This window comes from Canis aureus, chromosome 15 (genome assembly GCF_053574225.1).
Source record: "Canis aureus isolate CA01 chromosome 15, VMU_Caureus_v.1.0, whole genome shotgun sequence".
Classification (NCBI taxonomy): domain Eukaryota; kingdom Metazoa; phylum Chordata; class Mammalia; order Carnivora; family Canidae; genus Canis; species Canis aureus.
Genome location: NC_135625.1, coordinates 56,882,638 through 56,900,215, shown reverse-complemented (window position 1 = coordinate 56,900,215; position 17,578 = coordinate 56,882,638). Strand labels below are relative to the sequence as shown.

General features: G+C 40.3%; 1 protein-coding gene and 1 long non-coding RNA gene across 3 annotated transcripts in view; one reads left to right on the top strand and one right to left on the bottom strand.

The window, feature by feature from the left end:
* PTN (pleiotrophin) overlaps positions 1-17,578 on the top strand; it is a 101,707-nt gene that overhangs the window by 79,246 nt on the left and 4,883 nt on the right. The window contains exon 4 of the mRNA XM_077850065.1: positions 2,290-2,451. Coding sequence (XP_077706191.1) covers positions 2,290-2,451 — 162 coding nt within the window. The remainder of the gene's footprint in view (positions 1-2,289; positions 2,452-17,578) is intronic.
* LOC144284901 (uncharacterized) lies at positions 786-17,045 on the bottom strand. 2 transcript variants are annotated; one of them, XR_013353311.1, is made up of 5 exons: positions 16,732-17,045; positions 16,520-16,624; positions 15,622-15,701; positions 8,102-8,260; positions 786-856 (listed from the first exon to the last, which is right to left on the bottom strand). It is a non-coding gene; the product is annotated as an uncharacterized LOC144284901 (long non-coding RNA). The 2 variants fall into 2 exon arrangements; XR_013353310.1 differs by lacking the exons at positions 786-856; positions 8,102-8,260 and having other exon boundaries at positions 14,998-15,701; positions 16,732-17,030.

Here is a 17,578-nt window from a genome sequence, read left to right as displayed (position 1 = left end):
GATTTAATCTTCCTCTCTGAGCTAATGCTTGCATTTTTCCACCAATTATCTTTTTCAGATTGACTACCACTTATTTTAAGTAAGTTGATTTTATCAGATTGCAAATAGCCAGATATCTTGCCTTACCCCAGGGTTTCTCCACTCTGGTGCTACCATCCTTTTGGGCTGTGTATTTTTTTTTGTTGTTGTAGAGGGCATTGTAGGATATTATTCTGTGCATTATAGGATATTTGCCAGCATCTCTGGCTTCTAATTCACTAGTTTCCTCTAGTACTCCTCACCTCCACCAACTGTGACTGCTAAAAATGTCTCCAGATATTGCCAGATGACTGCTGAGGTCAAAACAGTCCCAGATTGAGAACCACTCTTGTACCAATCAGGACATGAAATATACCCTTTTTTTTTTTTTTTTGAAATATACCCTTGATCCCTCCTAAGTGTGCATTGATCTATTTTCTCTCCTCTCTCTCCCTCTAGTTCTCATTCCTTTTTCCTTCCTCGCCCCCTCTCTTACTTATTCTTCTCCTTCTCCAGACCTCTTTCTATGACTTTCAGGCCCCCTCTCTCTTTCAATCTTTCTGCACCATCCACACTGGTTAATAGAGTTACGTATCAAATCCAGCAGGCCTGCTTATCGTCACTTCCCATAGACTCTTCTCTCCCTGACTATTGTCATTCCCCTACAGGCCTCATCTGCCTATTTGGGAAGGAATCCTTTTCAACACTTCCAACTTTTAAACCCACTAGTGAACACTCAGATTACTTCTTTATTCCACATTCCAGACCTTGTCTTTCTTGGCCGTGGTGGTCCACAGTGCCCCAAATATTCTTATTCTCTGCAGAAATGTATTCTGACCTATAATCCAGTAAAGAAAAACAATGAATATACATGCTGTATCTATCTTTTTCATCCTCTATAATCTTTAAGATACTTTTTATGAATGGTGATAAGTTTTATAAGGGCATGGTGAAATTCAGACACAATGGTCTTAAATTATATATAGGTTCCCCTACAGATCCACCTATAGATCCCCTACAGATCCACCTACAGATCCACACTTTTTAGAAGTGTGTCTTAGAGAATGTATACCTAGAATATGTAAGGAACTCTCAAAACTAAGAATACAATTAGAAAGTGGGTAAAAGACATAATTATTTTACCATAGATGAAATATAGGTGGCAAATAAATGCCTGAAAAGATGTTGAATATCTTTTCCTCATTAGGGAAATGAAAATGAAAACCAGTGAGATGTCACTATATACCACATTCCTATATATTCCTTCCTATCAAAAGGACTCAAGTTACAAATAACACTAAATGCTAGACAGGAGGTAAAGAAACTAGAACACTCATACCTTTTTGATGGAAATGTAAAATGGTACAGTCACATTAAAAAGGGATATGACAAAAAAATAAAAATACAAAGAAAAATAAAAAGGGATATGACAGGTTTTTTTATGTAAGAATAAACATCTGTTTACCATACAACACAGTGGTTTCACTCTTGGCCATTTATCCTAGAGAAATGAAAACTTAACATTCCTCTAAAAATCTGCACACAAATCGTGGATAGCAGCTTTACTTGTAACAGCCAAGAGCTGGAAACAACCCAGCTATCGTTCACCTGGTGAATGGTTAAGCAACCCGTGATATATGCCTACTATGTATACTACTCAGTAAAAAAAAAAGAGGAACTGATTGTTGAAACGCAAAAGCTGGATGGACCTCTAGGAAATGTTTCACTGCTGAGTGAAAAAATGCTGATCTCAAAAGGTTACATACTGTATGATTCCATTTATATAACATTCTTAAAATGACAAAAATTACGGAGATGGAGAGGAGATGAGTGATTGCCAGGATTTGAGATGGAAAGGGAGAAAGGTGCCAAAGCTAAGCCTGTGACAGGAATAACCCAGAGGACTCTCACGTTGGAGCTCTTTTGCACTTTAATGGTATTGGTGTTTGCTCCTATCTATAGAAGTGACACTTCACACAGAACTAAACACACACATTCATGGGTACACACAACTGAGTGTCTATGAAATTGGCAGAACATGAATAACCCCTGAGGAATGTGTCCCTCTGCATTTCCGGGTTGTGTCCATGGACTCTGGTTATGCAAGATAATCACAATTGGGGGGAAATAGGGTGAAGGATATAGGGATCTCTCCATATATTTCTTTCAACTACATGTGACTCTACAATGATCCCACTGCAAAAAGTTAAAAAGAAAAGTGTCTATCTAGAAGAACTCAAAGATTTCTCTTTCATCCTACCTTGTCATTAGCGGAGTGCAAATACCAGTTCCAGGCCTGGGGAGAATGTGACCTGAATACGGCCTTGAAGACCAGAACCGGAAGTCTGAAGCGAGCCCTCCACAATGCCGACTGCCAGAAGACAGTCACCATCTCCAAGCCTTGTGGCAAACTGACTAAGCCCAAACCTCAAGGTAGGTTCCTGTCATCATAGCATGCTTTCTTTATGCATATGTTAATGGGTCATGCTGGATCTTCAGATGTGGAGACTCGAATATTCTAGAGGGAAATCTTAGGTGAATTACCTCAAGAAAGGGATTGAAAAAGCCCTTTATATTGAGCATCACACCAGTGCTTTTCAGCAGGCAATTGATGAGTTCAAATTAGAATCCTCTGCACAGATGGGGAGTGGGGGTGGGGATTGGAATAATCTCCTCGCACAAATAAACAATTTAGCAGAACACACCAGTCGTTGAATGGTGACTGTATATTCCAAGTCCTAAATCGAGACTGCATCCTGACAAGTATGATGAACACATTTATGAAGATCATGAGGCAGAAAATCTAAAATCAGGTCTCTTCTAGATTATCCAGCATATATAGTTTGCATGAAGTCAGCCACATGATTTTACATTTCTCCTGTATTTCTCACAATTCTTTCAGTTTTACCAAGTCCCTTTATCATAGAATTTTAAAATTATATAGGGCTGTCTTTCTAGTCATTCCCAGAAAGTTACACTCTGCTCTCATGCCAGAGAAGGGGAACCAAAACAAATATCATGGCTATGGTTTCACAGAAATAGAATCTCAGCTGAGGGCAGACAAGGGGGGATTGCAGTCTTGTTTCATGGGTGTTAGGGGCTGAATGGTGTCCCCCCACCCTGCGCCAGCTTAAAGTGAAATAAATCATATGAGTGGGTCCCCGTCCAATCTGTCTGGCATATAAAGAAAGATTAGGACACAGACACATTCAGAGGAAGATTGTATGAAGACACAGCAAGAAGATGGCCATCGACAAGCCAAGCAGACACACCTCAGAATAAAGCAACCCTGCTGACTGTTGATCTTAGACTTCTCACCTCTGGAACTCTGAGAAGAATTTCTATTGTTGAAGCCACCCATGCAAATGAATACAGTAGGTCTCTGGGAACTCTAAGATACCTCCCTGTTTTTTGCTCATATTTGAGCTTGAAAATGGACCAGAAAAGTCTTACTGGCCAGATTAAATATAAGGGGAAACTCAGAAAAATGAAGTCCATAATAAATGAAAATGGGGATAAAATACCTCCAAAAATCAGGAGGATTGGCTGGCCTGCTGCTGATAGTCAGAAAGGACTCATTTCACAGACCTAGCTCTTTAGCCTCTGATAGAGTTGTCCGTGGATATGGTTACCTTCAACTGCTTGGTGGCCAGATGCAGGCTAGAGTTGCAGATGGCACATCTAGGATTCAAGCTGCCCTTTGCAGATCATGGAAATCTGCTGGTTGCAGTTTGGAAGGCATGATGTGAGGCTGGGGTCAGTACATGAGTGCGTGTGTGCCAGCTTTACGAGTATTACTTGCCTGGAGACAACTACACAGATCTAATGAAAATTAGTGGCCGTATCTATCCAGTGAGACTTCTCCAAAACTGGAAGAACTCAGAGATATACAGTGTCCAAATTACTTTGTAGCCAGACAGAGAACCAAAATGTTCAGCATAAATAGAGCATTGGAAAGAAAAGGGATTAAAGAAGTCTCCATGTTCTACCATAGTGGTTCTCACCCTGGCCTGCACATTAGAATTTCCTACCTAAAACTCCCAGTTGTCCAGGCATAACCCAGACCAGCTATCTCAGCCTCAGTAGCCTTGAAAATTAAGATGTCCCATGAAAGATTTCAGTATCAGCCGGAATCAAGAATTACTGAGTTTGAAACTCATAGAGACCACACACACTCACATGTGCGTATACGCATGCATGCCCATGCATGTGTGCACACACGTGTACACAATCTACTCCGTTCCTTCCTGTGGGGGAGAGAGACTGCAGTCTAATGGATGAGTAGGGAAAAATGAGAGAAGGATTAGGTGGTGGATGGTGGTAGGGCTGGGTGGATATGGAAAATGTTGAAAAGTCTGGAATAGATAGGACAGTGTGGGGACATGATTCAGGAAGACCCTTCGGATTATTTGGCAAAGACAAGTATGTGAGGATTTCTTTTGAACTGGACTGGCAGATAGTTTTCCATTTTCTCATTTGGTAATATATAATGAAGGTTATAAGTCTGGCTCATGCTTTCACCTTGAAAAATGGGGGTAAAATATTTTAAGTGGGTAAACAGTCTGTAATTTCAAATATCAAAAATTAAGGTATATACAATTAATTGAAAATGGGATTAGCCTGAGCGAGTTCTATATTTCACAGCACTAGGTAAAGCCTAACACTGATGTGCAAAGAGGACTCCTAAATGGAAGAAGACACTTTCTGGAGCATGATTTCTTATTATTTTTGTAAGTTTTAATTCAAGTGTAGTCAACATTCAGTCTTGTATTAGTTTTGGGAGTACAATATAATGATTTAGCAATTCCATACACTCCTTAGTGCCCGTCATGACCAGTGTACTCTTAATCCCCATCATCTATTTCCCCCCATCCTCCCTTATCTCTCCTCTGGTAAACATCAGTTTGTTTTCTTTAGTCAAGAGTCTGTTTCTTGGTTCGCCTCCTTTTTTTCTTTGTTTTGTTTCTTAAATTCCAAACTTGAATGAAATCAGATGGTATTTGTCTTTCTCTGACTTATCTTGCTTAGCATTGTACTCTCTAGCTCCATGCACATCATTGCAAATGGCAAGAGTTCATTCCTTTTTATGGCTGAATGGTATTCCATTGTGTATATATACCACATCTCCATCCATCCGTCAGTCAATGGACACTTGGGCTGCTTCCGTAATTTGGCTATTGTAAAGGAGGCTGCAGTAAGCATAGGGGCATGTATATCCTTTTTAATTAGTGTTTTTGTATTCTTTGGGGAATACCCAGTAGCGCCATTACTGGGTTTTAGGGTAGTTGCATTTTTAACTTTTTGAGAAACGTCCATACTGCTTGCCACAGTGGCTGCACCAGTTTGCATTCCCACCAACAGTGCGTGAGAGTTCCCTTTTCTCCACATCCTCACCAACACTTGTTCCTTGCATTTTCTATTTTAGCCTTTCTGATGTGTTGTATCTGAGTTGATATCTCATTGTGGTTTTTATTTGCATTTCCTGTTGGTGAGTGACATTGCCCATCTTTTCATGTACCCATTGGCCATCTGGATGTCTTCTTTGGGGAAGTGTCTGCTTATGTCTTCTGCCCATTTTTTAATGGATTGTTTCTTTGGCGTTGTGTTGTTTAAGTTATTTATAGATTTTGGATTCTAACCCTTTATTGGATATGTCATTTGCAGATATCTTCTGCCATTCAGCAAGTTGTTTTAGTTTCATTGATTACCTTGCTGTGCAAAAGCTTTTAATCTTGATGGAGTCCCAATGGTTTATTTTTGCTTTGTTTCCCTTTCCTCAGGAGACCTATCTAGAAAAATGTTGCTAAGACTTATGTCAGAGAAATTACTGCCTGTGCTCTCTCAAACATTATTTCTAAAACTGTTCTGGAAGACATCTATCAGAGTATAAGTTTCAGGAGGGCGGGGACCTGATTGTTCTGTTCTCTACTGTGTCACTTTTGCTTAGAATAAGGCATAGCACATTGCAGGTGCTGAATATGTGTATAAAAAGTAAATGCTCAAAGAAAAGTTCCGCACATTACATTTATCAAAGACTGGTGGAAGCTGCAATAAAAAAGTCATTTAAATAATATTTTTATAAAGCAATAAAATTATATATTATTTTTTCCTTTTTGGAAAGAACAACTCAACAGGGCTTCCTGCTATTTTAACTCAGAAAAGAAGGGGGTAAGGAACTTACTATTTTGAATCGGGCACTGTGATAGGCACTCCTCATTTCAGCTTCAAATCAACTCTGTGCACTACATTGTATTTATCTTACTTTATATTTGACAAAGCACGGGCCCAGAGAGGGTAGGCAACTTGCCTAACACTTCACAGCTTGTAAGGGGTGATTCAAATTCAAAGTCAGGTTGACACCACTGCCTTTTCAGTTGCACCAAGCTGCCTCTGGGCATTATAAGCTCATGACACTCTGGTCATGTTAGATGAATCTTGATGTCTAGCATCATTAAATAGAGCTCCTGGAGACCTTCATCTGAGGTATCCTTGATGGAACAGATGAGGAAGAGAACATCAGTGAATCTTCTAAATCCATCCTGTTGTGTAGGAGCAGAATCAGTTTCAGGTTTTCTTCTCTTTTAGCACCATTTTCTGGCTTTTTAATGGAGTCTCTGAGCTCATGGCCAGAAAGTATCCTTCCTCCCCTCATCATTATCCTTCTCATCAAACACATCACCAGGTCCTGTTCTTTTGTCTGCCTTTTTGGGGTCTGTTTTTTTTTTTTTTTTCCTAAAACTTTTTGGTTTGATTTCTGTCCTCTTTTGTTTTGGAAAAAGGTAGTGGCTTAATAATATGCAAACTGCATGACCTGCAGTGTGGGAAACACGGTCTTTAAATTTTGGAATGGAACATAAAGACATCAGTAAGGCTGAGCCTACTCAGCAATTAAACTGAAAAGAGACTGGAGAATATCATTGTGATATGATTCCCAATAAGGCCACAAGTTTAAAAGACTTGCTTGGGGGAAGAGAGGGCACTTAATATCCGGAGTTGGCACCTGAACTCTGGGAAATTGCGAACAATCCCACTTGGTTTAGTTAAAAATCGCCTTAAAATTCACCACACTCCTGTCTAGTGGTTCTTCCTGTTGCTATGTCAATATTGTACAAATGCCACACTCTAGCCTTGGTACAATTTCAGTGATACTAGATATCAAATTGGAAACTCTTATCTAGAGATTCTTCTGTGTTGAAACCCCACTTTATCCAAGAAGAGGCTTTAGTCATCTTCTCTATTATATACCCAGAGGAAGAGCGAATATTGATAGTCTTATGTAGACATAAGAATTGAAAGGTGCCTAACCAGAATATAGCTTTCCTGGGAATGGGGACAGGATTGCTCTGGGGAGGTCATTGATTCAAAGATTGTAACCAGAATTTGCCTAATTGCAGCCAGAATCTACCAGGGATCAACTGGCGAGCAATTGTGTTGGACACTGGAGATTTTACTTTCTTAGTAAAAGAGACTGAGAGTATTAATTACAATCACTAATTAAGAAAATCCTGTATCTGTCAGGGTTTCTAGTTGTAGCAAGGTCTACTCTAGCTAGTTAAGCAAAAAGGGGGTTATTTGAGGGTATTATATAGCTCACAGAATCTCCAGAAAGGCCAGAGGATTGGATCCAGCAGTATTGCAGCAGAAGGCAACAGATCCAAGAGAAATGTCTAATCATGCCAAACATGACTGATGGAGCAGAAAGCCTCCTGCTAAAATTACCCACAGTTCAGCACATATGCTAAGAATTGAACACTGGAGATTCTGCTATACCTGTCCCCTCAAAACCAGATTCGTTGGCCTCCTTTCTTGCCAAAATACCCAATTTCCCCAAATTTGCCTCCCCCCTTTTTTCTGGTTGCTGACTTCTGCCTCTAAGACTCAAAGTGTGATTGCTTGATGGAAACGAGATCACATGTAAAATCTTGCTGCAAGGGACTCTGGGGCATGTGTCTTCAAAACTCTCCCTCTGAATAGGAGAAGAACAGCTGAAAGGTGCTTGAATTGGTATTTAGTGAGCAATTGGCCAGGGAGTGGGCAGGAAGGGTGGAATGTATTGAAGTATCTCACCGGACCTAACACTTACTCCTTTTGTGTAGATGAGGCATAGATGACATTTCTTGGAGAGGAAGCTGCTGAGAGAAATCTCAGATAGGGACAGTTAACTCCAGCGTAGAGTGAGTTAGGGCTCTCCTTTTTGGAACTGCCAGTAGTTTTTCTGTCAAGTCATTAACGGTCTTTTCAGCTTGAAAAAAAACCAAAAACATGGGGATAATTGAGCTGTGGATCAATGAAGAAAGTGGGAACCAAGTTCAGTCTGCGCTGACAGCACTGCATAAACCATCAGAGCACAGTTATTCCAGAGGGCAAAGAAGTGGTGTCTAAGCCACAGTGTCTCCCAGGGGTCCCCTTGGAGGATGGGCTCACTGTGGAATTAGAAGATGGCCCACCTGTGGGAGAGCCGTGGCCCTACTGGCAGTCCCATCTATGCAAGCAGGTGCAGCGCGAGGGAGCAGGCTTCTTTCTTCTTTCCAGTTATCACTGGAGGGAAGCATCTAAGTGGGGGCTGAGTCAGGGCTTATGCAGGAGGCCTTCGTATGAGCTGAGATTTTCCTAGGGACCACAGGAGATGTGGCCTGAGTGATTGTCTTAGAACATTCTAGAATCTTAAGTTATTGTTGAAATGGAAATTTTTAGTTGTTACTATTTAAACAAGATACATAAATAAGGGGTATTTGTGGAGCTTTTCTTGTACTGACAGGCGAGCATTTGTGACAGTTTCCACATTTGCCTGTGGAAGGGTATTCTAGGGCAGGAGGAGGCGGGAGCACATGAATGCATGTCTGTGCTACAGGTGGGCCAGGGAACAATGTGAATCCCTCCTGCTGCCCTGTCCACCAGTTCATGCTCTGCGCTCGCCAGATCCTTGCTATGCTTCCCTCGCTCAGGAGGACCCCAATTCCTTTTATTTCTTCCCAGCTATTTCTAAAAGTTTTGCCATCTTGCTGTTCTTTTTTCTGGACAGTTGCCTAGCCCTCTCTTAGGTTTGACAATTCATCTTTAAAGATCAAAAGAACGGCAACTGTTTCAGTGCAAGACTCAGCTGTGTGTGCTGGACACAGCACTTGGCAGCTGGTTATAAATGAGAAAGGGGGTCAGTAAAGTGATATTCCCAGCATTCTCAGGTCTCTCCTGCTCAATAGATTTTTTTTGTTGTTGTCACTTCTTTTAAAGATAAAAGAAGTTCCCGACATTTCTTTCTGGAATCTGGGCTCTGATACACCTTAGCAATGAGCATGGTGCCATTATGCAGATGAGTTTTGCTAGGCTGAGAGACTCGACTGTGTCAGGAGAGGTGGAGGGGAGCTTGGGATGGGCTCAATTCTCCCTGAAGGCCCAGCAGGGTTGGTGGTTGCTGCCCTTGCGTCTGATCGGAAAGGGAAGCCTGGGGAACCCTGCAGGAATTTTTTTCTTCTTGATCAGAGAAAAACATTCTCACTCAGTTTGGTCTTGAGGTTTGATTTCTTTTTTATTCTGCTGTGGACATGCCTTTGAACATTTATATTTTATTTCCCATTCATGATACTGTAGTTGAAATGAGAAGATCTAGTTCTGCCCCTTTCTTATTAGAATTACCTTTTTTTTTCTTCTATGAAGTCTACAGTGAATACCTCATTATTGCAAAGATGAAGTGAATATGTAAAAATGCTTGAAAATTGTGCAGTATTTACAAACTATTTCCTTCCTTCCAAATGAAAAGCTTGAGGTGGGTGTTTCCCTGTTTAGGTTTTTGTCATTTACTATAAAAATTTGTTTAAAATATCATGTATTTAAGTTTAGTAGAAATCATGCTACCTTTTTAGGCAAAAGAACCATGGTGATTATAACAGTAGTAATTATAATTAATATTTCCTGAGAGACTTGTATGTTTTGAGTGTATTTTAGTATATTGAGTATACATTGCATCGCTGAATAATCACAGAAACTGTGAAATAGTTACTATCATCATTCCTCATTTTACAGATGGGGACATGGAGTCAGAGAAAGTTGTATAGCTAATACAGGCATCTCAGTTTCTTATCTAAGAAAGGATGAATTTCAGATTTCCTAAAATCCCACTTTTATCCTGGCTTTCCATCAGCAACAGAATCAGATCTTTGCTCCTTCACAGGACATCTTGCTCAGGCATCATCTAACTGACTTCTTGGCTGACCCTTGCCCATGTGCTCTGCTCCAGCCATCCCACGCCCCCAAACTGGATGGCTAAATGGGCCATCCAGTTTGGGGGCATGGGATGTTCTTATACATCTACTTCTCTGCACCCTGGGGTTCTAGAAACAGAAAATCTGTTCTTTTTCTATACATTATATATCTCATTCTGTAAAATCTAGCTTGTTCATTTGGCAAATAGTTATTAAGTGGGATTAAACTACTGATCTATATGGACCCATAATGCAGTAGGAAAGCAGAAGGATAAATCCCAATGTACTGCAGAGAGTGACAGATGCTATGAAAGAGAGAAGCATATGGTCCTCTGGTACTGTTTCCAATTTATTCATTTATTTATAAAATCTATGAAGAGCCTGCAGTGGAGCAAGCAGTATGTCAGGTGCTAGTGATGCTGAGCAAGTTTCCTCCCTCTTACTGTTATGTTCCAGTGAGGGTAGTGGGTAGATAATGGGACAAAAACAATAACTAAAAGAATAACTATGTATTGGAGTAAGTGGTCTTAAAAACTAAAGAGCCAAGTGTTAGACTGGCGGGGTTTGGGGAGGGGAGGGCAGTTAAGTTAGGTAGAGAAACCAGGGAAAGCTTCTTGGAGAGGAAGTTCTGAACTTGGTCTTGAATACAGAGCCAGGAGCTAGCCATACTAGTTTCTAAATGACATAAGGACAAGCTCAAAGTCCCTGAGGCCAAAATGAGATTGTTTTGTTCAAAGACTAGCAAAGAGATCAGTGTTGGAACTTGCAAGATTTCCCTTCCCAAGCGTTAGGTTGCTGCCTTTCTGCAGGACGGGTTCTTCTGATAAGACATTCATTCATTCTGCTGTTGTGAGTGCATCTTTGCCTCTCAACCCTGACCCGCTTGAGAGCAGGAGCCACATCTCATTCACCACTGCCAGTGACTACATCTCCTAGTCCCTAGTTCATGAGAGGAATTCAATGAATAGTACTGATTTGAATGAATGAGTCAATCAGTCAATCAATGAGTCAATGAAGCATCCAACCAGATGTCCTGGTCTGGCTCACAAGGCCACATCATTCATTCAGTGGCTGCAAATGTACAGAGAAATCACCGTTGAGGCACAGTTTGCTGGGAAGAAGAGTCATCTGGGTGTTTCACTCCCATCCTTATTAAAAGGATTTTTAGTCCTCATTGTGGGGACAGATGTGAGAACTAGGAACTATAAATATTTGTAGGGTTTACCTCACACTGTGTGTCTAGCTTCATCTCCCTTGGTAAATTCCAAGCTCAGGGGCTCATTAGCTGTGCACACATGAAACAGCTATGTAATAATTAGTATGAAGGAAGGCTGCATAATAGAACAGTGTTCACCCAAATCAGTTACGAGTCGAGGGACCTTCTTTCTTTTCCCCCTGCAGCTTTTGCATTTCTCCCTTCTGACTTCTAGATGGAGAATTTCTGCTTTGTGTTTTAAGTTGTAGCTCTTGTCATCAGCATTTTTGAGCAACATAAAAGTAGTATTTGTGATGTGACTGGCATCACACTAGGTTGTTCATGTGCATGGTCTCATTCAGTCCTCACAGGAGCTCCAAGGAGTTGTTCCCATTTCACAAACAAGTCACTAAGGTTGCAGTTTGCAGAACGTCACTCAGCCAGAGAGGGGTCAGGTTTGAACTTGAGCGCAGGACAGTCCTTTTCCAGAGTTCTTTCTAATATCCCAATGCTTCCCAAACTGAGTGTTACCTATGGCATCTCTCTGGATATTCTGAAAGACATTAAGAATTCTAGTTGTGTCTCATTTTTTTAAAAGATTTTATTTATTCATTCATGAGAGACATAGAGAGAGAGGCAGAGACATAGGCAGAGGGAGAAGCAGGTTCCCCCGCAGGGAGCCTGATGCTGGACTCGATCCCAGGACCCTAGGATAATGACCTGAGCCAAAGGCAGATGCTCAACCACTGAGCCACCCAGGTGCCCTGGATTGTGTTTCTACTGTAATCCTAAAACATTACTATAAGCACGTTTGAAGGTCATTGATGATTGAGACGTGTCAGATAATTTTTGGCTCAAACCCGTCTTTGCGTAATAAGCTCACTGAAGCAAATAATAACTTTTAGGGCTGCATTTCTCAAGCTGGGATCCTGCAGAGTAAGACAAAGCAGTGCATCATAGCCTGTTAACCTGTGGCCTGCCAGGCCAGACCCTGAGCTGGATCCAGGACTGATACCTTGCTGCTGTGAGAGTCATAGCCACTCTGGTGCTTCGCAAGGATTTGAGGCTCCGCTGTCCTGGTAACCAGTGGAGACACTTCGCACACTCTCAGTGACTCCAGCCAGCTTTGCACTGATGCAAAGCCTCTGGGAACCCTCAGGGAAATCAAAGCAGGCTGGTTGTTGCTCAGCACAGAGGCAGGGAAAAGGGGGGAAAAAGGCTTTTTCTAGAGGGATAAACAATATTTATAGAAGAACTCATCAGAAATGCAAAGAACAGAAAGCAGGTAAAAATTTTCCTGGTGTCCTACTGCCTGGGCACATAGGGGACAAGACCTGGAGCTGTTGACTATGGGTTCACATATTCATTTGCCCTTGTAAGTCTTTCAGATATTATTTTCATTAATAGAAAAGTGTATTTTCAAATCTTCACCCAGACACAGGAAAAGCAATAAATTAAGCTGCTGTGAAGGTTTCTCTCTAAAGAGAGAGAAGTCTGGAGGCACCTCTTCAAGTCTAACCTTTGATGCTGCTGCTGTAGAGAGGGTGGAGTGAGTGCGGGTGAGAGGAGGTGGGTGGAGGGGAAATCTGGAAGACATGCATGCAGATGGGTGAACTGCCGACTGCAGGGAACAGCTTGTGAAACTAGTGAGGGACATTAAATCCTATACTGCATACTACCAAAGTCACAGACTTACATGGTGTGTATTTAAAATTCTGGAGGACACATTTAAGAAACCATGAACTCACATGTATTTTGCACTTATTAATGAGGGTGCTCTGAAAGCTATGCAAAAATGAAAGCATGAAATCTAATTCACTGATGTATGGGTTTGCTTGCACCCTTAGGTAACAAAGAACCTAAGCTCGTGTAGCTTCAACAACAGACATCTGTCTTCTCACAGTTCTGCAGACTAGAAGTTTGAGATCAAGATTGCTGTAGGGTTGATTCCTTCCGAAGGTCTTGAGAGAAGGATCTGTTTAGACCTCCCTTTTTGGCTGATAGATGGCTGTCTCGTCCCTGTGTCTTCACATAGTCTTCCCTCGGTGCCTTTCTGTGCTCAAATTCCATCTTCTGTGGACACTAGTCGTATTGGATTAGGGGCCCACCCTGATTTTAACTTAATGACTTCTATGAAGACCCTCTCCAAGTATGTTCACATTCTGAGATGTGAGGGTCAGGAATTCAATATGAATTTTTGAGGGGAACATAATTCAGCCCATAACAGCTGATTCATAACAAATGCTACCATCACTTGGAACCAAAAAAAAAAAAAAATCAATTGGGGAAGCAAATAAGACATGATGTATGGAGCTGTACCTACTGAAATTTTAAATATCCTAGACTTCACATTTTTTCTCCTTTGACATAAATCAAAATTTGATTTTCCAGTAACACCAGTCATATAATGTTAAACATCAGGTATGATAAGAGAAAATAATGATGTGCTAAGTGGGAACTATTTATTATTGATTATAATAACATACTTCATTTCTGGCTTAGGCTACCAATAAGATTTGATAATAAGGTTTTCTACATGGGCCCTCATTCTTGCAGAGACATCACACCTTTCCTGTTTTGGGGTGGAAGAAGTCAGTGCATCTGTGTTGGGAAGGTCACTATGAAGAAGTGTAAGGTCCTCAGAGTGGTGGTTCAGATTGAGGAAGGGGCAGATGCTTTTGCTGAACATGGGAAACCAAACATTAATCTCCCCTCCATGGTTGTATGTGTGTGTGTGTGTGTGTGTGCACGTACGCATACCTGAATGTGTATCATTCTACCTAACTCCATAGAGTTCTTCAGAATAACTTTGGAAGATCTAAGAATGAAATTAGGGCCACCACTACCAGCAGGTGTGACAATATACAGTGCCTGTGATACTTCTTCCATGGGCTGGGGAAGCCACTAGGTAGCTCAGTTGCTTCCTTTAAAGGAAGGGGAATGGAGAGATGGGAGGGAAAAGAGGCTGAAAAGGCTATAGAGAGTCATCTTGGATGAAGGGAGAGGAGTTTACTCTACCGCTACTGGGTGAGTTGCTTTGGAAAGTAACTTGACATTTTTAGTGACCTTTATTAAGCTTCCTCCGTGAGGTTGATGAAATAAATTTCCTCATCTCTTCGACTTCACATTCAGTTAAATCTATATTATTCACCAGTGTTTTCATCGTTTAACTTTCTGTTTTACCACCTCTCAGAGTAAAAGGGAGCAGGACAGAGGTTCCTTGTATGGTCCAGACATGTTTAGCTTGTGCCTAGACAGATGCATACTATCTTTTATCTATCACATCTATTTGATAGCAGAAAGCACATGTGTAGGAGGACTGATGGTTGAGAGGGAGAGGTAGGTACTGTTGTGCAACACAATCGTTGAGTGAAAAGGAAGGTGGATAGTGAGGGAAAAAACAGGTGTTAACGTGTGGGCAGTGTCAAGGAGCAGTTGTTTGTATGTGTGTGTTCCATTCATAATCCTAGAGGGAAATGCATGGAGTCGATAAGGGGAAACAAAGCAGTGGTATTACAAAATAAGAAATCGAAGAAGAAATAACAACTATTGCACAGACATTGGAACAAACAGACCTGAGAATGATTTAAGAAGAAAAAATTTTTAAGATTTTACTTTTGATTTTTAAATAGAAAGTTCTACCTATATTGTGCAATTTAATATATGCTACCCTACTTTAAACTGCAATGTTGGGAGATTTAATGAAGGAGGCTGAGCCAACTAGTACCTGGATTCTAGATGGATCACTGAGTTGCATAATCAGGATTCAACAGGCCTTATTACCAGTTCTGAGGAACAGCTAGCTGATGTGAGGGATTAGATATTCTCAGGTGAGTGGGCAGCTCATTCTTAAGCACAGGCAAGTTCCTTTAAATAGGTTCATGAAGCAATACTTTTGGACATATTCATATTGTGATTGTACTGTTGGACAGTGATATGATCCTTTTCTCTCACTCAGTTCTTATGATTGATTGAAGGAGTCTCCACATGCTAGCTTCCAAGGTCTCTCTGGCATGGCTCCAGCTGGGCCTGCCCTCCTGCCCTCCAAATCTGCAGTGTCCATTTCTGACTGTCCATAGCTGCCTCCCATGTGAATTTTACCTGTGAGAAGGTGCAAATCTCTTTTTTTCTATTCAAATCAGTACTTCCTGATTGGTTTAATGACCTGAAGCTACTTCACTGAAGTCAGTAGCAAACAGTTGAACTCACTTTAGTTAAAATCCAGGCTCCAGTCGACCATTTCATCTCTCAATTCCTTTTTATGTTTTCTGGAGGCACAAGCAGGCCATCTGAAAAAAAGGGAATCAAACCAAGACATGTTGATTAAAAAATGAGATAACCTTATTCCAGAATTCTCAACTCTTCTATTCCTTAAAAATAACACCTTCCTGAAGTTCTCTGAAAACTTTTACATTGATATCTTTCTTCCAAGATTCACTCCCCAATTATTTCTCTCAGATTTCCCAAATACTGAAAATGGGAGTGGGTGCTTATTTGTACCAACTGCATGGCAACTCTGTTCCTAAAAGGGCCCGTGATCGAGGGAAAAGAGATGATGCATGCTGTTTGATTATTTGTCTTTTGAGAACAAATTTGCTGTGATGGGGTGTGATAGAATGTAAATGAGTACTGCCTTTCTGGAAAGAAATTTGTCAGTACATATCTAGAGCTTTACAAATGCCCTGCCCTTTGGTCCAGTAGATTCTCTTCTAATAATCTATCGTAAGGCAACACTTGACAATGTAATGATTTATCTACAAAGCATGCATCATACCATTAGTTATGGTAACGAAAAGTGAGACCACGCTAACCAATAAAAGAGGAAAGGTTACAAAACATATGGGACAGAACAAGTTTTAGTAGAAGTACCTTATCAACTGTCAATACATTCCTACTTAATATATGTTACATATATTCATTGAAAGAAAACATAAATAGTACCCACTGTGGAAAGTGTTATCTCTGTATTGTGAAAATATGGGTGATTTCTGTTAACATATATCTATGTTTCTTTACTTTCTGTATAAACTTGTATTACTTTTAAAACCAGAAAAGTAATATTTTTAAGAAGAATGAAGTAACAGAGAGAGGAGAAACTGTCTCTTACCTTCAGGCTAAATCTTTCATAGACATTCTTTTTCACCCTAGTAATTAATTCTCCCTGTGGATACTCTATCTTTTACATTGTATGCATCTACGATGCCAGAAGAAACTAGGAGGAAGAGAAATAGGCATTGAGATAATAAAAATAGCTGCCACATACCCATGACTCAATTAAAAATATATACTTTAAGAGTATTTTACAATTTTGAGACTCACAGAAAGTAATCTTGAAATCTTGTAAACTCAATGAAAGTAGAATTTTGTCTTGTTTGCCATTATATCCCAGCATCCAGAACAGTGCCAGGAATATAGTGGATGTAGGGTGTATTATTTGCTAAATGAATAGAGGAATGTTTTTTGAATATTCCTATTTGGCCAAATAGGATATTAGAGGTTATAACCTCGCATAATATTCATGATGGCCCTCCGAGGAGGATATACTCAGTATTATTATCCCCAGTTTATAGGAAACAGATGCAAAATGGACAATTTGCCTGACATCACAGAGCTGGTAAATGGAAGATATGGATTAGAATCAATTCTTTGTTCTTAGACTGATTCTAATGGAACGTCATGGTTTCCTCATTGCCCTACTAACAAATGATGCCATGATGCTACTTACTACTTGAGAATCTTGTTTTCTTTTTCTTTTTTTTAGAATTTTGTTTTCTAATCAAAGTTTTTAAAATGTATAGATTCAGAAATTATTGTAGCATGACTCATATTAATTCCTATGCTTTCTTACTGCCTCTTTTCTCCCATATCAGTACTTGCTGTGAATGGCAAGAATTTTCTTGGCTCCATTTTGAGCTTTCTAGATAGAAGACAGTAAAGATGGCACTCCAGGTGATTCATAGCAATGTGAGGATCCTGAATTCTTTCTAGAGTTTTTCTTCTTAAGAAAATCTTGGGACTTTCTGAACACTTTTAAATATTTCTTTTCAAATAATACAAAGTACACACATACCAGCAGAGAACAATGAATACTCTCCTCCCTCACCTTGAACACTGGCCAAAGAAAGAATGAAGGTTTATAAACACAGGAAGTTAAAACACAGTAAAG